The sequence below is a fragment of the Tursiops truncatus genome, chromosome 4 (genome assembly GCF_011762595.2).
Source record: "Tursiops truncatus isolate mTurTru1 chromosome 4, mTurTru1.mat.Y, whole genome shotgun sequence".
NCBI classification, from domain to species: domain Eukaryota; kingdom Metazoa; phylum Chordata; class Mammalia; order Artiodactyla; family Delphinidae; genus Tursiops; species Tursiops truncatus.
The window spans coordinates 125,524,282-125,544,918 of NC_047037.1; the positions used below are offsets into that span (position 1 = coordinate 125,524,282).

General features: G+C 38.3%; 1 protein-coding gene across 6 annotated transcripts in view; it reads right to left on the reverse strand.

Annotated features, from left to right (window-relative positions):
- The window catches only part of APP (amyloid beta precursor protein), a 276,610-nt gene that overhangs the window by 108,984 nt on the left and 146,989 nt on the right, over window positions 1-20,637 (reverse strand). For all 6 annotated transcript variants that reach the window (XM_033855992.2, XM_033855991.2, XM_033855990.2 and 3 more), the window contains exon 6: window positions 14,286-14,479. In XM_033855992.2, the coding sequence (XP_033711883.1) occupies window positions 14,286-14,479 (194 nt within the window). The remainder of the gene's footprint in view (window positions 1-14,285; window positions 14,480-20,637) is intronic.

A 20,637-nucleotide genomic window follows, 5' to 3' on the forward strand; every position in this document is an offset into this window, starting at 1 on the left:
GCTGAAGAAGTGTTAAGTGGTCAATGTCAAGTTCATAGCTGTGATATTATGCTATAAATGGGGAAAACTGGGTGAAGACTATTCAAGATATCTTTCTATTAATTCCTTCACTGCATGTAAACCTACAATTATCTGCAAAAAATGTAAAAGAAAAAAATCTCACATTAAGAAACATATAAGAGGAAGGTTGGTAGTTCAGTTTGCCTTGGAATTCTATCTTGTCTCTTTCCCTGAATCATTTATCGTTTCAGAGTAATTTCCCTGAAGGGCTACAAATTTCAGTTTGAGAAACATTCCTTTAAATTCCTTTCTAGCACTGAGAAATTACCAGGAAATCTATCCAATCAAGATCCTAACAAAGTAAAACAATTTTAAAGAATTAAGCCTGAAATATATAATTTGAAAGCTCCATGACTAGATTCAGAGAAAAAGAAATCTCGAGACAGTTTATTATTTTTTCAAGACATTTTAAATGCTTATGTTTAGATTATTATTTTTCTGAATAGAGAAACTTTTTCCTTCCTAATCTTTCGGAAATACTGAAAAAATTCAGTGAAAAACGTGTTTCATATTCATTACTATAATCAGCCAGTGGAAAATTATTTACAAAATCATCCACTAAATGTAGAGCATGTAAAATTAGACCTTATATAATTGTAACTTCAAACAGAATTCATCTGAAAATTAAAACTGCAGCTTCCTTTTCTCATCTTCATTCTCTTCTCAAAATCTAAAATAATAAATGAAAAGATGAACATTTAAAAATTATTTGCTAACTTTATTTTTTGAATTCCAAACCACCTTTGTTTCTATTCAAAGTAAATGTTACATACAATAATGAAGGAGAAAATTTGCCCAGAATTGAAGTAGGGATACTTCTCAAAGCGAATGTTTCAAGTTAGATAGAAACACAGGCAAGACTTAAACATCTAAGGAACTATGATCTTTGTTTATTCATATTTAATTCTTAGACTTTTAAGATCACAAATAGGTTTCCTAATATTCACCTAGCTGAATTCTTCTGGCAAGGAAGGCTTATCTCTTCTTTTATAACAGCTCTATTCACCTTTCAAGACAAAGACCATTTAATAAACTGAAATGCTAGTGTACACACAACAGTATGAAAGTGTTCATGTGCTTAAAAAAAAGAGCATTAAGCATTTTATATCTTTTAAGGTAGGTCCTGACTGAGATCTGTGCTGGTTTCAACACTAAATTCCATTATCTAAACATCAATACCATACAAATACAAGATTTAATATTTTTAAAAATATCAATATTGATACAATATTTAATATTTTATTAAAATATTAATATTTTATTAAAGTATATAATATTTCCTACATTATATAAAATGATTATGCAATTCACTGTTCCAAATGTAATGCTTAACCACAAAAAATTAACTGAATAGATGTCAAATTGGAGCAAAATTTTTTATGGACCACCAAATTTAGAAAGCTAATTTTACACTTAAAAAAAAAATTTCAACATAAAGACAGCTGTGAAAGTGGCAACTAGGATAAGGAGAAAATCCCCATTTTCAAGAGTACAGTTATTATAATGCCTTCTTAAAAAGCAGAGCTAACAGTGTAGCAAGTAATTAGCTTTAAATAAAGCACTAACTAAAGAATAATCTCATACTGTAAAGCTTTTTATTATTATTTCATTTAAATAACTAAATTTCAATTATTCTAAGACTATAGGAATGTATGTGAAATAAAACCGTATATTATATGGAATGCATAAAGTTTAAATTTACAAATTTTGAGAAAGTAACCACTTGAATAATCAAACCAATCAAACTAGAGAGTTACTTATAGAAACCTAGGAATTATATATTCTGATATTGTTTAAAAAAACAAAAAAAGTAGCATGATTCCTCCTATGATACAAGACTATGTACACAATTAAGGTTCATTTAAAATAAAAATGACTTAGCTGGCAGTTTTAAACTAGAGTAGAAACGGCAAATGTATGAAGACAAATAAAATTTGGTCTTGTGACAAGTCACTTGTTTAATACTAACAATAAAATAAAATGAAACAATGACAGAGTACAGAAACCTACTAAATATGCTTATCTTTAATATTTCAAATAAATGTTGATTTACCTGCCTAATCATTCAATCTGTTAATAATGAAAATGGCTGATCTCAATGCTGTTTTATAACTTCACTTTTCAGCCTGATTAAATCATTCCAACATGCTAGAAAACCAGTTATTTTTTAAGAATGTATTTTTTGCAAAAATAGATGCATGTACTTTTAATGGGTAAGAGTATTTATAATGTGCTTGCAAATAATAGCAAACAGTAATAAAAGAACATGTCCAATAGAAAATTCCCCTAATTGAACAATTGCGATCAGATATTTATTACCTACTAATCCTATTTTACTAAATAGAGGCATGTAAAATTAGGCAAGCAAATTTGAACTAAAGTCTTATGACAAATCTCACTTAAGCCCCAAATATGGGTTGAAATATATAAACAAATGATGGGAACAGCTGTGCATGGTAATGAAATCACTGACTCAGAATGAAATGACCGGTGCTAATTTGTCACGGAAGTCTCTAGAAGATATCTGCAGCTGGCTTGCCTTTTTACTGAATTGTGTTGATTCTCTAAGGCTATCCAGTACATGTGTCATTCGAGTTACACCTGGCCCGATTCTCACTTCTCTCAATGATGAAAGATTACTTATAAAAAGGCCACCTGAAAAAGTACTTGTAAAGTGTTTAGACTAACCATACTCTCGTGTTGGTGATGCTGGTCACCAGCATTCACAAAAGGGCACTGCTATTTTTCCTAATACCTTTGTTTCCTGTTTGTTACGGGAATAAACTTATTTGTCATCAAGCTGTGTGGTTAGTCTGAAGCACAACACAATATTACAAGAAGCTCTAAACTCTGATAAGACAAGATATCACATCCTTTGCTGGAAATAAGAGGAAGAGGTTTTTCTTCTTGATTGAGAGGTGAGGTATGCTGGGAAATCTGACTGTGTCTGGAAAACCACAAAAATAAAACTCTCTAATTTATACTGTTTGTTGACGTCCATGGTACACTCTGTGCTGTGGAAATACATACAATTGGTATTTCAAGCTACCAATGGTAGTGGCTCACAAAATTCCTCAGTACTTGAATAATCAGCTTTTACAGGCTAGCAGGAGTCAGCTACACCATATCTATGAGAGGAAATAGGGGCACAGGTGAAACTAGGAACAATTATATAGTTTGGGAAATTGTAAGGGTTTTCTAATTTGCTCAGTCATGAGAGTTGAATTTTTACAACATTACTCAGTAAGTAGACCTATCAGGATTCTTTCATACTTGGTGACGTTTGATACTACAGTAAGAGCAATGACACCACAGATAATGATGGTTTCACCACCATAGATAAGGATAATTTTCCTTTTCAGTTTCTTACTCTGTCTCAATCTAAATCTGCACAGTATGGGGGCATGTAATGATACTAGAGACCATTCCTCAAAGTGTAGCCAGCCAGTGGACCAGTAGGACCGGCATCACCTGGGACTCAGGACCTACCCCAGACCTACTGTCTTAGAATCTGTGTTTAGGAAGCACTTCAGGTCCCTTGTATGGGCATTAATGTTTGAGAAACACCATGATCAATCCCATCTTTTACAGGCAGTTAAAATGTCAAAAGTATCTATATATATATAAGATTCAATCACTTTCTAAAAAAGACCAGCGGGAAAGGATTAGTAAAAAGTTGCATAGGTTTTAGCTTATTAAAAGAAGGTACACATATTTGGGAAATGAGGGGTATAACATATTTTAATAGAGCTGAGAGATTCAAATGTATACATATACCAAAATCTTAATTTTAAGAGATTATCTATAAATATTTCTTTTACTCTGAAGTGCTGTCTCATGCAAAATCAAAGCAGCTTTGATACTTCTGCCTTAAATTTAACACCAACACAATATTTTTCTTACTCATATTTAAGTCTATGAAAACTCAGACTTCTCAGAAACACAAATTTAAGTGATATTGTTCTTGTAACTTGTCAGAACATTAGAAATATCAAATTTTTATTTTTATTGGGGAAAAATAATTAAGAAAGCTGACATAAGATCGAGGATAGATCACTGAGCTTGGAATTTGCTTCCTTTGCACCACTTCTCTGTAAGAAAGAATTACATGGCATTTCTGTTACTGCAAGAAAACGATGTTTCTAGATATGAGAGTCAAGGATTGGAAAGATGGTCCTTTTCTGGGGTTCACCAAGCATGTCCGTCTCACCATGTTAAACTCATCCCTGTCATGGTACCCAGCAGGAAAGAATGGGTGGCTTCCAGCTGAAAACAGCAGTAACCCTGTTTGCTCTACGGATGGTAACCACCATTTGCTATTTTATGACAGGGGACCAGGTGAGAGTGAATTTCTTGTGGAAAAATAAAAAACGAAACCCGGAAGGCAGTTTTCCTCTACCTCTCATTTGCCTACATGGCAAATATGCATACGTAATATTTTAAAAATAATAATTGTATGTTGATTTGTCTGTAAATATAAACTATGAGATTGTACATGACACATCAAATATCTGTTTTTATCTTACTAAATGAGTACTTATCAACTTTTTTAGCATACGTTTTACTTTACTTTTTCTTCTCAAATAAAAAAAATGTTCACTGCTACCTACAATGTGCAAAGCATGGAATGAGGTGTTACAACTGACAGTAACATGAGACACAGTATTGTAGGGGTATTTCTCTGCTTGTGTATTTAAAGCCAGATATCACTGTCGACCTCAATGTCATAGCCCAGTGGTTTGCAACCAGAGAGATCCTGCCCCCATCCCCTCCCAAGGGACATGCATCAATGACTAAAGACGTTTTTGGTCATCACACCTGGGGGGTGCTACAGACATCTAGTGGGTAGAGCCAGGGATCCTGCAAAACATCCTACAATGGACAGGACTGTCTCCACAACAAAGAATTGTCCGGCTTAAAACATCAATAATGCTGAGGTCAAGGAACCCTGCCATAGTCCAAGTAAACACCAGGATTCATGCTGCGTTTTAGTAATTTCGCCCAATCACTTGACCAAAGCTACTGTGCAGAAGTCACCAGCAAGTCAGAAATCCTGGGTAACAAATGCTATGAAACTCCAGAAGAGATAGAGTCATAAGAATTAGCCAACAAGGTTGTTCATTTCTTCTATCACGAAACATCAGGAACTTAAAGTCACATGCAAGCAGCATGAAACTCCTGTCCATATTCTGTTCTCTGAAATTATACCCAACAAGAACATAAGTAAATTTAAGGGACAGAGACAACCCCACCCTCACAGTTAACACTGGAACTGTCTTACCACTATTAACTCAATATAGTGCACTTTTAACAAAGTGAACTATTCTAAACTCCTTTTACTGTTTCAAGAGTCTTCTAGTTTTGAAAATTTGCACTGCTGTCTTGAAGGCCAAGGGGTTTTCCTGAACATCGTTTTAAAAAATGTGATTTTATTCAAGTGTAGTTGATTCACAACGCTGTGTTAGTCTCAGGTGTACAGCAAAGTGACTCAGTTATACGTACATATATATATATATATATATCTACTTTTTTCAGATTCTTTTCCCTTATAGTTATTGTAAAATATTGAGTAGAGTTCCCTGTGCTATACAGTATGTCTTTATTGGTTATCCATTTTATGTATGTAGTGTGTATATGTTAATCTCAAACTCCTAATTTATCCCCACCCCCCCTTTTGCCTTTGGTAGCAGTAAGTTTGTTTTCTATGTCTGTGAGTCTGTTTCTGTTTTGTATATAAGTTCATTTCTATCTTTTTTTTTTAGATTCCACATATAGGTGATATCGTATGATATTTGTCTTTGTCTGGTTTACTTCACTTACTATGACAATCTCTAGGTCCATCCATGTTGCTGTAAATGGCATTATTTCATTCTTTTTTGTGGCTGACTAATATTCCATTGTATACATATAACACTGAACATCATTTTTGTATGAGATTCATTCAGTCTTGCTTCCTCCTGACTTCTTACTCTTCCACTAACAGAACCCAAAAGGTCAGATGTTGGAAGAGGTGATAAGTTTTTAGGGGGGCAAAATGATCCAAGGTTGAGAGAAGAAGGTGTTTAGGTTGAAATCCACCTTGCTTAAAAACTCCAGAAAGCATTTTTCTACAAGGCAACTAAATATTTCCATTAAAACACACACTGTTACCTGCCCAAGGAATCAGAGTCCCTACTCAATCGGACATATGGATTAGCTAAAAATTAGCTGAAAATGACATGTATGTTTAGATGAACTGTTCTCCCATTTGCTGGATTTCTTTTACTAGGTTTGATGCTTTTCTTTTCTTTTTTTTTTTTTTGGTACGCGGGCCTCTCACTGTTGTGGCCTCTCCCGCTGCGGAGCACAGGCTCCGGACCCGCAGGCGCTCAGCGGCCATGGCTCACCGGTCCAGCCACTCTGCAGCATGTGGGATCTTCCCGGACTGGGGCACAAACCCATGTCCCCTGCATCGGCAGGCGGACTCTCAACCGCTGTGCCACCAGGGAAGCCCCTGATGTTTTTCTTAATTGCAAACTCTGTGCTGTGGAAATACATACAATTGTCAACATTTGCATATTTTTTTGAACAGCAACTGATTTTGGGAAAAGCATAAAAAAGACTAGAATTTTTAAAAACCTGGTTTCTGGACTTTAATTGAATTGGACCAGAAATTTTATTTTTATTTTTAAGAAATTTAGACATAATTGTATTAAAATACCTTTAGCTGATTATTTCCTTTTCTAACATTGAATTGAAGAAGGCTTGACACAAATAAAAGTGTAGAAGGTAAAACTAACTAAGCACTACTAGCCATGTAAAATTTCAAACAAAATTAAGTTCAAAAATATAATTTTCTAGGTGGCAATGCAGATCTTTGTGACTATACTAAACCACTGACTTCTCTACTCCATGGTATGCAACCTATATTTCAATAAATTTGTTACTAAAAATAGAAAATTATATATATATATATACACACCACACACAGTTTTTTCTATGGCTCTGTTTCTCACTCCTACATTTTAAGCAAACGATTTGAGTGGGCTTTCTAAATTGGGACCATTAAATGACATGGAAAGAAGCTTGTTAATGCCACGCTTCACTCTGCTTCTAACAAAGCATATATCAAACACCTCAAAATCAATGGCTGTGGTGCCATGGGGCACAAAATAATAAGGCTGCCACCTGTCACATCTGTACCCAGTGTTGATACTAGTTCTCTCAAAGTCATTAGAAAGGATGCTACATTCTGGTCCAGGAACAGGAGTGGATCTTACTCGCCTGTGGTCATAACACAGAGAGGTAAAGACTTCCTCCACAGGGAGCAGCCATTATCCCTTTGCCCTGTTCACAAACCCAAAATGGAGCTTAATTTTCATTTTGGGCCAGTGCGCTCCTATGAGGCGCCCAACAAAAGTATGTGAGTACACTTCCATGTCTGCAGCAAGTCAAGCTCACAGTTTTCTCCAAACTTTGTGAAAAGCTAAATATGAATGATAAGCAAGGATCGTATTTGTGAATTATGGTATACCTTGCAAGAGGCACATTCATTACAGATGGGTCACACCGGAGACGTGAGAATTACGCTAAGCTCTGTTTGCTCTACCCTTGAGATCAATGTAAGCTGTTCTGATTTATTTATGGTACTTCTTGGATTCGTTCTATTTGGTGCTCAATTAACTGGCAAATCCCTATTCTCCTTTAAAAATCATTCAAACGACAACTTCTTGGCAATGCTTAGTGGAAACTTCTGTCCCTGGGTGAGCACTTTCCTTTCCCTGTGTGCCAAAGTTCTTCCCCAACCAGGTCAGAGAGACTGATTTCTCCCCAAGACTGAGTGTACAGCTATGTCTGGAAGCAACCTGAGTGAACCACCCTCTTCATATCCCTGTGCCCTCAGGAACCGGTGCAATGCCCAGTACCTAGGAGTGCCTGGTCCACGTGGGTGGAATGTACAGCGGCAAATCACATGATGCTTCTTAGAGATTAATGGTAACCAGAGGGAGAAGAACAATAGTTTAATTCTGTGAGGTCAGTCACCCCGCCCAAGGCAAGCAACATTTAGATCAAACTTTTCAACTTCATCATCATATGGTATGCTTAAATTGCGACCTCTACCGGTGTCTCTGTCCATTTAATAGATGAACTTCCAAGAGGTTTAAAATACCCTCAAGAAATGAAACTCCATCTTGAAATGCAGTGGCATTTAATACTATCTTGGTTCAATTTTCAGCCAGATATAAAATTTAACTGCAGATGCTTAAATATACAATATATTCACAAAAGATATTTCAATCAAGAAACCAAGTTTAAGCTGTTTTTTTCCTTAACATACGTCCATAAATATCAGCTCTATGATACCAATAGAAATGGATACATCACATTTATGCTTTTTATAATTACAAAAGACAGTCTGTTGGCTTACCTTTGGCATTCCTAATTAGTAGTAAATATTAGTTCTCTGGAGGATCAAAATGATGTGTATAACCAGGGCAACTATAGTAGCTTAGGTTAATTGAGCACTTACTGTCCACCAGGAACAGTGCCTGTGGATTACTTCATATATTGCTCACAAAATGGTTAAAATTAGGTAGGTATTATTAAATCCCATTTTCAAGAGGGAAGCAATGAGGCATAAAGGTTATTTCACTGATACAAATATACTAAGTTAGTAGGTTGTAAAGCCAGGATTCGACCCTGAGCAGCCTGCCCTTGCAAAACAAGCTGAACACTTAGAATGTGCCAGGCATTATATGGTAAATACTTAACAGGAATCATCTAAAGTAATTCATATAAAAAACATGCAACATCATATCAACATCTATAAAACACATGAAAAGACAGACTTACCAAGGTTATGTAACTGGCCCAAAGCCAAAAATCTATTAAAAATTCTCTTTTTAAACACTTTACTAGTCTGTCTCTAACCATATGAAAACTACCTTAATGAAATTTACCTGGTATGGTAAAATCTGAAATATAAAAACTTCTTAGTATGTTTCTAATGATCAGTATCAGAGGTTTCCTATAAAGGCTTGAAAAGTAAATATTTTCAGCTGTGCAGGCCACATGGTGTCTTTTGCAACTATTCAACTTCACCTCTGTAGCATGAAAGCAGCCATAGATAATATGTAAACAAATGGGATTGGTTGTGTCCAATAAAACCTTTTGATTAGAAAATAGGTGACAGCCCATTTTCAGCCCATGGCCACAGTTTGCCGATACATGGGCCACGGCCATAGCTTGAAATAATAATAATATCAGTATTATTTATATAAGAATTCTAAAATGTAGGAAATGCTCAGAGTGAAACAATAGTAAGATAAATATATGCTATAGCAAAGGAATACACATTTACAAGGGAACACAGGTGAAACTGAACTAATATGTATTTAAATATAAAAGGAAAAACAAAAAATTGGCATTAGGGTGGAAGAAATACTCTGGTCCATCTGGGTTCAAATCGTGGCTTCACCAATTACCAGCTTTGTGACCATGGACAATTTTTTAAAAATTTCTCTCAGCTTTAGTTACCTTGGTTTTATTTATTTATTTATTTTGGTACGTGGGCCTCTTACCGTTGTGGCCCCTCCCGTTGCGGAGCACGCGCAGGCTCAGTGGCCATGGCTCACGGGCCTAGCCGCTCCGCAGCATGTGGGATCTTCCCCGGACCAGGGCACGAACCCATGTCCCCTGCATCGGCAGGTGGACTCCCAACCATTGCACCACCAGGGAAGCCCATTGCCTTGGCTTTAAATGGGCAAGTAAAATTTCTACGAGTCAGCACAAATTAATCAAGGATTAACAGACAGAATCACTTCCCTAAAGGGCAAGGGGAGTGGTGAAAACACAAGAAATTCCAGGCTGATCTGCCACAATACAGTAACAGCCAATTCCTCACCACACCTTCCACAGCAGCAAAGCGCTGAACCATCAGCAGAGATGTAATGAATATGTATTTGCTGAATCAATGAACACACGGAAAAAAAACAGTGTTACTCTGGATGCACAAAACTGGCTAGCTTAACTCACAGACTATGTCATTTATTACAACACTCATGTTTAATCGGAGTTTAAAATTCACAATTGAGTCACAGATTACCTTGATGTCTTAGGTTTAGGAAGTGCAATCCCTTCTCAAAACACAGAAAATTAGGAGCAAGTGTCTAAATATACTCTTATTGTACTCAAATTGGTATTGGCTTATTCCACTAGGTCAAAACAACAGATCCAATCTTTCTCCTCTGGAATCAGTAACATAGTCAGAACTGACATCTTCTACTTTGGTATCAATGATTCTAACACAATATGGAATGCTGAAATGTCCTGTATTTTCCTTCCCTCTGCCTATTTCTTTCAAATTTTAATGGATTACAAAACTATTGAGTTTTTTTATGAAGTACATGGAAGACTCGTATCAGTGGCAGTATGTTGGTAATGAAGAATGTTCATTATTAAGTATGGTTGTAAATCACATTTTCTCTCGGGCACTGAAACATTAACACTGGACACTAGAGGGTAAGCCTCTTTTCAATCTCTCTGCTTTGCAAGTCATTTCCAACTTTTATTCTCAGCACAGGAGCAGGCTACTCGTAATTAGAGTTTTACAAAGTTAGCAATCACCTATTGGCATTGACATTGTTCTTCATCAGGCAAGAGCTGTAACTCACCTCCTACACCCATGGTGTGGAGGGAAAAGGCTCTAGATGACTGGTCGCTTTAATGCTACCATCAAAAACTTCTTCTGGGCTTCCCTGGTGGCACAGTGGTTGAGAGTCCACCTGCCGATGCAGGGGACGCGGGTTTGTGCCCCGGTCCGGGAAGATCCCACATGCCGCGGAGCGGCTAGGCCCGTGAGCCATGGCCGCTGAGCCTGCGCGTCCGGAGCCTGTGCTCCGCAACGGGAGAGGCCACAACAGTGAGAGGCCCGCGTAACGCAAAAAAACCCCCCAAAAACAAAAAAAAACTTCTTCTACTCCTTTATCAGAATTAGCTGGGAACACAGAAAACTCTCTGACATGGATGCAATATACCACAACATGTTTCTCCTCTTAGGTCTCCTTTCCCAGAAAGACTTGCTTCAATCATAGCTTTTGTCCATTTCAGGAGTCTTAGATGGATGCATGGATTCCCATTAAAGGCTCTTCTACCTCTAGCAATAACAGTTGGTACCTCTAAATGACCAGGTATTTGCTTTCGTAGGTCACTTTTAATGCTGTTCTTGACATCAGCATTATTAACTTATCTTTTAAGTCTAGTTTCTTTTATTTTTTTAATCTTTAGCCTGGAGATTTTTTTCTAAATTCTCTTTTAATTGCCTTTGTCTTTCTATAAAAATACCAAAACATATATGTCCCTCTATGTTCTATCTTAATACCTAATAATGCTACATGTAGAGAAAAACTGAAGCAAAAAGAACTGGACTTATTCAGAATGTAACAAGACCATATTATCTCAAGAGAGTTCTGTCTTGGTTTAGAATATAAGCATAAGTTTATGTGGCATTCTCTCACATACTGAATAAATTATGTCACTCCCTGTTCACCCATCCCCTCAATAGTGGTAACATAAAAACAAAATCTCTTCGTTGTTTCTACTAAAAAAATCCTTACCACATAGCAGGTCTTGAACTGATCACCCTCAGTTAATACCCATACTTGCCAGCCTGTCATTAAAGGTCTCCATATTGTAGGCCCAACCTAATTTCCTGTAACCCTCTTATGGAAGTTTTACCTGCTCTAGTTTAAACTGGACTAACCTTGTCTCCCAAGCATGCCACGTACCTTCCCAAGGCACCATATTGGCTTTGTTATTCCTACTGACTCTAAAGTAGGCTACAAGAAAATCCATCAGTAGTAGCTCTGCCACCAGCCCTTCCAGTTCCCCTTCAAATGCCATCTTTTTCATAGACCCTTCCCTGATCAATCTCCAATTCTTTGAAGTAGGCTCTGGGCTCATAGTGTTTTCACAGCACACTTTGTATTTCTTTGACTTATGTTTCCTACTAGACTTTAACATCCATAAGGGTCAGCTATCCTGTGTATTCTCATCACACGATTGATCCACTGAGCCCAGCAAAATGGCTCATTCCAAAGAGGTACTCCAAAAATGAATGTTGAATAATTGGACAACGATTATTATGCAAACAGCTATCTTGATGGAGAGCACAAGAACTTGAGTCCCACAGCAGAATACGAGTGCTGTAATTTGTAGTCACACAACTTTTCGGTTTCAAGAAGAAGCAGCCCTGTAAAATATGTCCTTCCCTGCTAGGAAAATAGAAGCTAACAAGTTCATGTAGCCAGATCTGCCACAAATGGTCCTAAGAGGTACACGAAAAACACCCTGAAAAACAGTGCCTCCAACAAAATGTGCATTCGCTTAAATGTGTATCTACTCCACATGCTAAGTTGAATAAGAAGTTGTCATTACGTAGGGAATGATAAAGTTAAACCATCTATCTGGTACTATATGTATATTTTAAAAGAATATGTGATACCTTCAGTGGATTTTAAGCTAACCCTGAGTGTTCAACTCAGAATAATCTCAGTTTTAAAAGCTGCAAGTTAGGGCTTCCCTGGTGGCACAGTGGCTGGGAATCCGCCTGCCAAGGCGGGGGACATGGGTTCAAGCCCTGGTCCGAGAAGATCCCACGTGCCACAAAGCAGCTAAGCAGCAGCCACAACTGCTGAGCCTGCGCTCTAGAGCGCGTGAGCCACAACTGCTGGGCCCACGTGCCACAACTAGTGAAGGCCGCACAATGCAACGAAGAGTGGCCCCCACTCACTGCAACTAAAGAAAGCCCGCGCACAGCAGCGAAGACCCAACGCAGCCAAAAATAAATAAATAAATTTATTAAAAAAAAAAAAAAAGCTACAAGTTAAAGAAATGCAGAACTTCGAAACTACTATGTTAAGTGAAAGAAGCCAGACACAAATGGCTACGTATGACCTCACTTATATGAAATGCCTAGAAAAGGCAAATCTGTAGAGACATAAAGTAGATTAATGGTTGCTGGGGGCTGGCAGTGAGAACAAGAATCAACTGTGAATGGGTGTGAGGGCTCGTACTGGGATGATGAAAATGTTCTAAGATTGGATTATGGGGACGGTTTCACAATTTGGTAAATTTATTAATGCCATTGAATTATACACCTATACACTTAAAGTGAATGAATTTTATATGTAAATTATACCTCAATAAAGTTATAAAAAATGCAGTGAAGGGAAGAAGATACTACAATGATCACCAGGAGTCTACTTGAGGCAAAAAAGTAGCCCCTTTTAAACTCCAATTTAACAACAGAGCAGAAATCATTTTACTTTAATAAAAGTGAGAAAAAGACCTACAATGTTGTAGCGTTTGTGGATAGACTTTAAAAGTATTTGCAATACATTAAAACAATAACTCTGTCCACATTCATTCAATCTAATCCTAGGACCATCTTTTACTATTTGCAAAACAAATGCATACGCTTTAAGAAAGGCAACTCAACAGTTCACTAGCTTTGGTTGTTTAATGTAAACTGAATCCTTGCTTTTATTTCATGGAGACAAAAAGGAAGTCTTTTAGTTCATTCTGTTTACAACATTTCCAATAGGAGCATTAATGAAACAGAAAAAGAAAGTCTAAGATAGTAACACTACATCTACCTCTCACTGTCACTTCCCCCAATAAAATACTGTAAAGGCAACACAAGGCATCCAAGTTAAATTTCACAGCAAAAAATAATGTGATACTCACCAAATAGCCTTCTTTTGCTTTAACGAAATCTAATTGCAACTACTCACTCAACCAAGATTTATTGAAAAGTTTCTATAAGGCAGGCACTCTGCATCATATTAAGTAAAGTCCAGTCTTTGACATCAAGGACCTCACAGTCTAGATGTGAAAGTGGGTGTAATAAACACCCACTGTCAGGAGAATACCAAGGAGGTTGCCTAACTCAGCCTTTGTCAAATGACGTGGTCCACAGTTAGGTGGAGTTTTACAGAACAGTGTACCAAGTAGCATACATAAGGCACAGAACAGACTGTAAAATCAGCATTTCATGTTATTTGAAATGAACTGTTAGACTGCTTGTTCAACCAAAAAGAGTTCAACAAGCATAAGACAACTTGTTCTTATGAATTTTTATTTTTGGTTGGGGGACGAAAAGGTGGTAGGGTGGATAGAAATTTCAAACTCTGGTGTGATGCTTTCCTTTTCCCCAAGAAAGAAAATTCAAGTGAACAGTGGATTACCTCGGACCACCTCTTCCACAGACTCCGTGGTGGTGGTCGTGGTGGTGGCGACGCTGGTGGTCCTCTCCGTGGCCTCTTCATAGGGCTCCTCCGCTTCTTCCTCTACCTCATCACCATCCTCTTCATCCTCGGCTTCCTCTTCCTCAACATCAGCCACTTCTTCCTCCTCTGCTACTTCCACGACTTTGTCTTCACTGGATCAGGAAGGAGAAATAACAACGATAGTCATTTAAACAAATTTCAGGAGAGGAAAACAAAAAATCAATGACGAGGAATTCTGGACATCTGAGAGGAAATCTGACATTGAATAAAAACACACACAAGGTTTGAAGCCAGCAGGTCAGAAATGAATTCCAGCTCAGTATATCTGCAACTTTTTACCCCTGAGCACAGCTCTTCTTAGTTTCTGCAGTTGCAAAAAAGAGCATACCCGGATTCCAACTGTATGACATTTTGGAAAAGGCAAAGTTATGGAGACCATAAAAAGACCAGTGGTTGCTAGGAGTTTGGGGTAGGAAGGACGGGATGAATAGGCAGAGCACAGGGGATTTTTAGGGCAGTGAAACTGCTCTGTAAGATACTGCATCAGTGGATATCCACTGATACAGTGTATGTACAACAACATGCATTTGTCGAAACCCTAAGAACTGTACAATACAAAAAGTGAGCTCTAATGTAAATTTACTTTAATAATAATGTATCAATATTGGTTCCAAGCATACAGTGCTAATGCAAAATGTTAATAATGCAGTGGGGAGAGCTCTCTGTACTTCCTGTTCAAATTGTTTCTAACCCTAAGACTGCTCTAAAAAATAAATCTATTAAAAAGGCTGGGGTGGGGGGAGACCAAAACAAAGTTTACTGTGTTACCGGGATTACTTCTCCTCCTGTATGTGAATACCCCACAGCACCTGCAGAGTAGATATTCAATAAGGGGAGGTGGAAATTTGTTCAAAATTACTATTGAAAGTTTAAACTGGAAATGAAAGGGGAAGAAGAAACTGGCTTAAATAAGCCTGTAAGCTCAATGGTCAGGGATGCCTACTGAAACTACACCTATGCTCCCTTTTGCTAGTTGTGTAAGCTTTCTAGAATATCAGATATCTCTTTGGCTCCCAAATTTCAGTGAGCATCAAAAGGATGCACCTGAAAGGCTTAGTAAAACACAGATCACCAGGCACCACCCCTAGATTTCTGAATCAGTGGTGGGACAGAGCCTGAGAATTTGCCTTTCTAACAATTTCCCAGGTGATGCTGACACTGATGGTTGGGGGACAATATTCTGAGAACCACTGAAATATGCAACACTGAGAATAATGGTAACAGACAGGCAGTAAGTCACAGTATCATTGGGAAGGGGATCAGAAATAATATTTATGGCATTAAACATGTATATACTTAATCAGTGGTAAGTAATAAATCAGCAAATTTGGATGGCCAAAGAAGAGTATGTCTAGAACAAAATCAGAAGGTCCAAGTAAGATATTCTTGTGGCAGTCATATACCTGCCAGTACAGACATGGTCAAGAGCATCTGGAAGATGATAAATGAAGATAGGAATCTAAGTGTTAAACAGTGACAGTATCTGATGTGCCATCTGGCTGGAGAGGAGAAATAGATATTTCATCCTTGATCAGATCACAAAATCAATACAGGAAAAAGATCTAGATGTGTGGAGGACTTCAACTCCCCAGAGCATCTGCCACGGTTCTCTTTAACAGAAGCACTAGGGGAATAGGATTGAGAACTGCCATGTTGACATTTGAATTTTACCCCAGAGTTGATTCTTGCCCACAAGGAGAAGCTCATTGTTTGGGAGACATGACAGGAATCTGGAGAGTTTGTGTCAGCCACAACCTGGAGCCTTGGGATGCTAGTGTTGAGTTCGGCATTGTACAGAAAATCCGATTTCAAACGTGTTAGGGAAAGAAAATGGTAGGATTCCATGGTGTACAGGGACAGAAAGGAAGATGGCAAAAGGCTTTCAAAGACTGAAAGTCTGACAGGAGAGCCACAAGTACTGAGGGTGAAAAAGAGAAAGATATGTAAAAAGATGAATATAGCACTAGAAAGAATTCCCTCTGCGATGACCTAGAGAGGTGGGATAGGGAGGGTGGGAGGGAGGCTCACGAGGGAGGGGATATGGGGATATATGTATGCATATGGCTGATTCACTTTGTTGTACAACAGAAACTAACACAGTATTGTGAAGCAATTATACTCCAATAAAGATTTATTAAAAAAAGGAAAGAATTCCCTGATTAACTCAGAATTTAAAGGACTTTTATAAGTTCTAAAAAATTGTGTATAACCCCCCATCTCCCAAGTGGAAGGCCTTTTAAATTCTGACTAAATATGACTTAAGATAATAAATGGACACATCAAAAGCAGTTGAAATATGTGGTTAAATAAGAGAATAAGGAGAAACCTATCTGGCAGAGTAAAATCAATAATAACTTATTTATAGATAAATTATTATTAATTGAACAAATGAAGTGTTAATACAGAGAAAACCCTAACCAGTTATTTTAACACTTCCAAGAGACCGTGAAAAATAGGTGAGAAGAGGAAGAGAAACATTCGCACTGATAATCAGATGGTATAAGCCTTCATCTGCTTAGAGATAAGTGGGGTACGCTCATTGATTTCTTGATTGCCTGAATTCCTGCACAGAAGTCTACCACTTAAGACAACATTTCAAAAGAATCCTAAACTCAACAGTTGCTTAGATGCCAATTTTACCCAGGATACTGCCTCTTTATTTTTCTACAGAATCTTGATGTTGTACTGCTAGTGAATAAAATAAAGATGACCTAATGCATGCCATCAGCCAATTTCCTGTGTTTGAGCTCTCTTCTGTGTTCAATCAAATCATAGGCACCAATATTCTTTAGTTATCCAAATTAAGTAGACAATTCAGGTAAAACTAGGGAGAAAAATCAAATCCAATGAGTCTTCTCCTTAAATCATGACATGTGCATGCTGTCCTGAAGCACGGATGGAGTGACAGGGTCCAGGTATGTGACCCAGGGTTAAGACAGCACTGTGCTTCCAGGTGGGATGGTGAAAACATGACCCTGGGCCCCAGACATCTCTGTTATGACTTGAATGTTACATTTAAAACTCCAAACAGAAAACATGCGTATAAAAACAGCTGTGTTTAAAGTGATCTGCATTCTAGTACGCGTGGAGCCATGAAAAAGGGTGAAATAGATGCCCACCATCCATCACTGCATCTGCCTGAGCAATTTACTGGCATCATAACAAGGAACAGAGACACGTAATATTTCAGCTGGCCGAGGAATTAAATTACTTGGCCTAAGAGAACTCGCGTCCAGTTCTTATTACCATAGCTTTGATTTCTGGAATTAAATTTAGATGTCCACGAATTCAATGATCTATTTGGACACCATTAAAACAGTAGCACACAGTTATGTTTTAAAGATGTGGCATCTTCCCAAAGAAGGCGCAACATGCCAATATTACAACTTCCAGCTGCAGTTTTCATAAATAACTGGAAACACAGAAAGGGGAAAAATATTTTCCACTTTTTTTTCAACTGCTGGACAGCTTTGTTCTGTGATGTGACCAAGGTGAGCCCGTTTTAGAGAGGTGATCACAGTGGAAGAAAATGCGAGGAAGGGCTAGTTTATGGAAACGTGAGGCTGAGCGTTTCCTTATAAACAAAGAAGTCACAATAAAATAGTCCCTTGAGAACACGGTGGAATATTCATTCACTCATACATTTTAGCATCTGTCAATTTAAAGCAGACAGCTTTTACAGCTTTTAAATTCCAATAATAAAAAATACTTCTAGGGCTTCCCTGGTGGCGCAGTGGTTGAGAGTCCGCCTGCCAATGCAGGGGACGCAGGTTCGTGCCCCAGTCTGGGAAGATCCCACATGCCGCTGAGCGGCTGGGCCCGTGAGCCATGGCCGCTGAGCCTGCGCGTGAGAGGCCTGTGTACCGCAAAAAAAAAAAAAAAAATACTTCTAAAGCATGAGGGAACTATCTGAAAATGCTCATCATCTCAGGAGTATCTGAATTAAATAAGAAGGTTAAAGGGTCAAAGGGACATTATTTTGAGGAAATAAATCACTGATGCTAAAGCTTCATGTGTCAGCACACAAGACTTCAGTTTGGTGAAGGATAGACTGCATCGCAGCGGTAGCTCTTCTTGTATTTCTAAGTCAAGGCTGACCTTGATTCCACTTGCCAGTGCCTCCCTGATAATCCCTTTAGATAGTCAAAGGTTTTTATTCATATTTTAAGTCCTTTCTGTTTAAGTATGCAAAACAATTCACCATTTGCATTCTCTAAAAAAGCTATATTTATTCTTTCATCGTCTCTGTTAAGACTGATGTTTTTTTCCGCTTTGTAGGACAAAGGAGAGGAAATGGCAGAGAGAAAGCTGATTCCCATGGTTTATGTGAATTGGACAATCACGAGACCTGAACTACTGCAGTGATGAGGGGAGAGTGAAAACAGAACAGCTGTCAGCTCCCAAAATGTAAGGACCACCTGGGGGCCAGAAGGGCAAGTCTCAACAGGAAGACACTCAGACACTTCCGTGTTGATCTAGAATGGGGAAGAAAGAGTCTCCCAGGGCTGGAAATAGAGAAAGAAAATAAAGCAAAATTTTGAAAAAAGGAAACAGACAGTTCTTTCCCACCCATTCCTCCCCAGGTCTTAGTGCTGCCAGTTTAGCCTGGAAGGTACAAAGGCTGGATAAGTCAGTTTGTCCCAGGAGAAAGCAGTCTCTGAAATTATTGCTGTTAAATTAGGAAAATTGGAAGCTGCCAGAAAATGTGAGAAAGTAGGAAGCATATTCTTCCTGGTTCTGAGTAAATGTTTCAAGACGGGGGACAGCTAAGTAAGAAAAAGCCACTCTCTCTCCCACCTAAAGGCACCATTAGAAGCCAAACATATAAGACACACGACACACCGCCTGATTCCATTTATATAAACTATGAAAACACTTACTCCTCACCACTAATAGAACTCAGAGGAGTTGTTACACGTAGGCAAGGGGAAGTTTAGTAACTAGGAGGAAACAGGAGACAGGCTTCTGGGGGCTGGCAAGGCTGTGTTTTGATCTGGGTGTCAGCCATCTGGTTGTGTTCAGTTTTGAAAATTCATCGAGCTGTACACCTGTGTGACGTGCACTTCTCTTTATGTACATTACAGTTCAGCAAAAAGGGTTAAAAAGGAGAGGCCACTGCTACTGTAATGCCTCACTCTTCTTAAATACTCTCACGACTGGCCTAGAATAAGAGCTTGTTAATTAATAAAATTGTTATCTTCAGGGCCTCCAAATCTGAAAAAATATACCTCCACTCCAAGCCCCCAACCCCCTATGGGCACAAATTATAAGGAGCTGAACACACGCAAAAAGAGAAGATTATGATACTTACAAATCTATGGCTCCTTCAGTCGTGGCCTCACTGACTTAGTTAAGTGACTAATTCCCTAAATTAATTCATCAGTTTAGATATTTCGTAAATGAATTTGATGCTCATAGGATTCAATCCATCATATGTTGATGATTACTAAAAAAAAAGTTATCTACCTTGAATGTACTGTCCGAATCTCTGTTACCTATAGGTAATATCTAAAACTGACCCCCACTTTAGCAGTCTACTGAATTTCGGTATAGTTGTTTTGATGGCATTCCTTAGGTAGTGGGTATTATTAATTTGTCAATGAAAGGATCTCTGAGAATCTGACTCATCTCTCCTGAAAAATGCCCTGCAGCAGAAACTGTTTGAAAGCTACCCCAAAGCCACTCTTAACTCCTTTCTCCATCCCTTTTTTGACCAGAGAAAGTAAGAAACCAAACAGTCCATGCCCTTGGGGACAGGGAAAGGCCATGTGACCGAGATATTTCTGGATAATCAGATGCCAGAGGACACCTGCTTGGACTTTTAGGTGGGGCTTTTAGGAGGGTTCTTACTTTCCAGATGAGAAGATTCCTACTGATGGTCAGAGCGCTTTTGTTTCTTTAGCCCCTGCTCTTCTACTTGGTCTCTGCCTGGAGGGGCAACAGCCAGCTGTCAATTGTTAGGTGATAAACATCAGGATGCAGAAGCTGATTTAGGATGGTGGGGTGGAAAGATACAAAAAGGTGGCATCTTTGTATCACTGCACCAGCCCAGCACTCCTACAACCAATGACTGGGTTTCTGTTACTTGCAGCTAAAGGCATTCCTTGCAGGCCGTTCACTAGCTTACTCTGGACCTCAGGTCACAGACTCCTGCTTTAGGAAGATAAGGACCAAATTGAGACACCAAAAATTCATGATTCAGGCATTAGGGGTGAGCTAGATAGGTCACAACCTTAGTCTAAACTAGGAT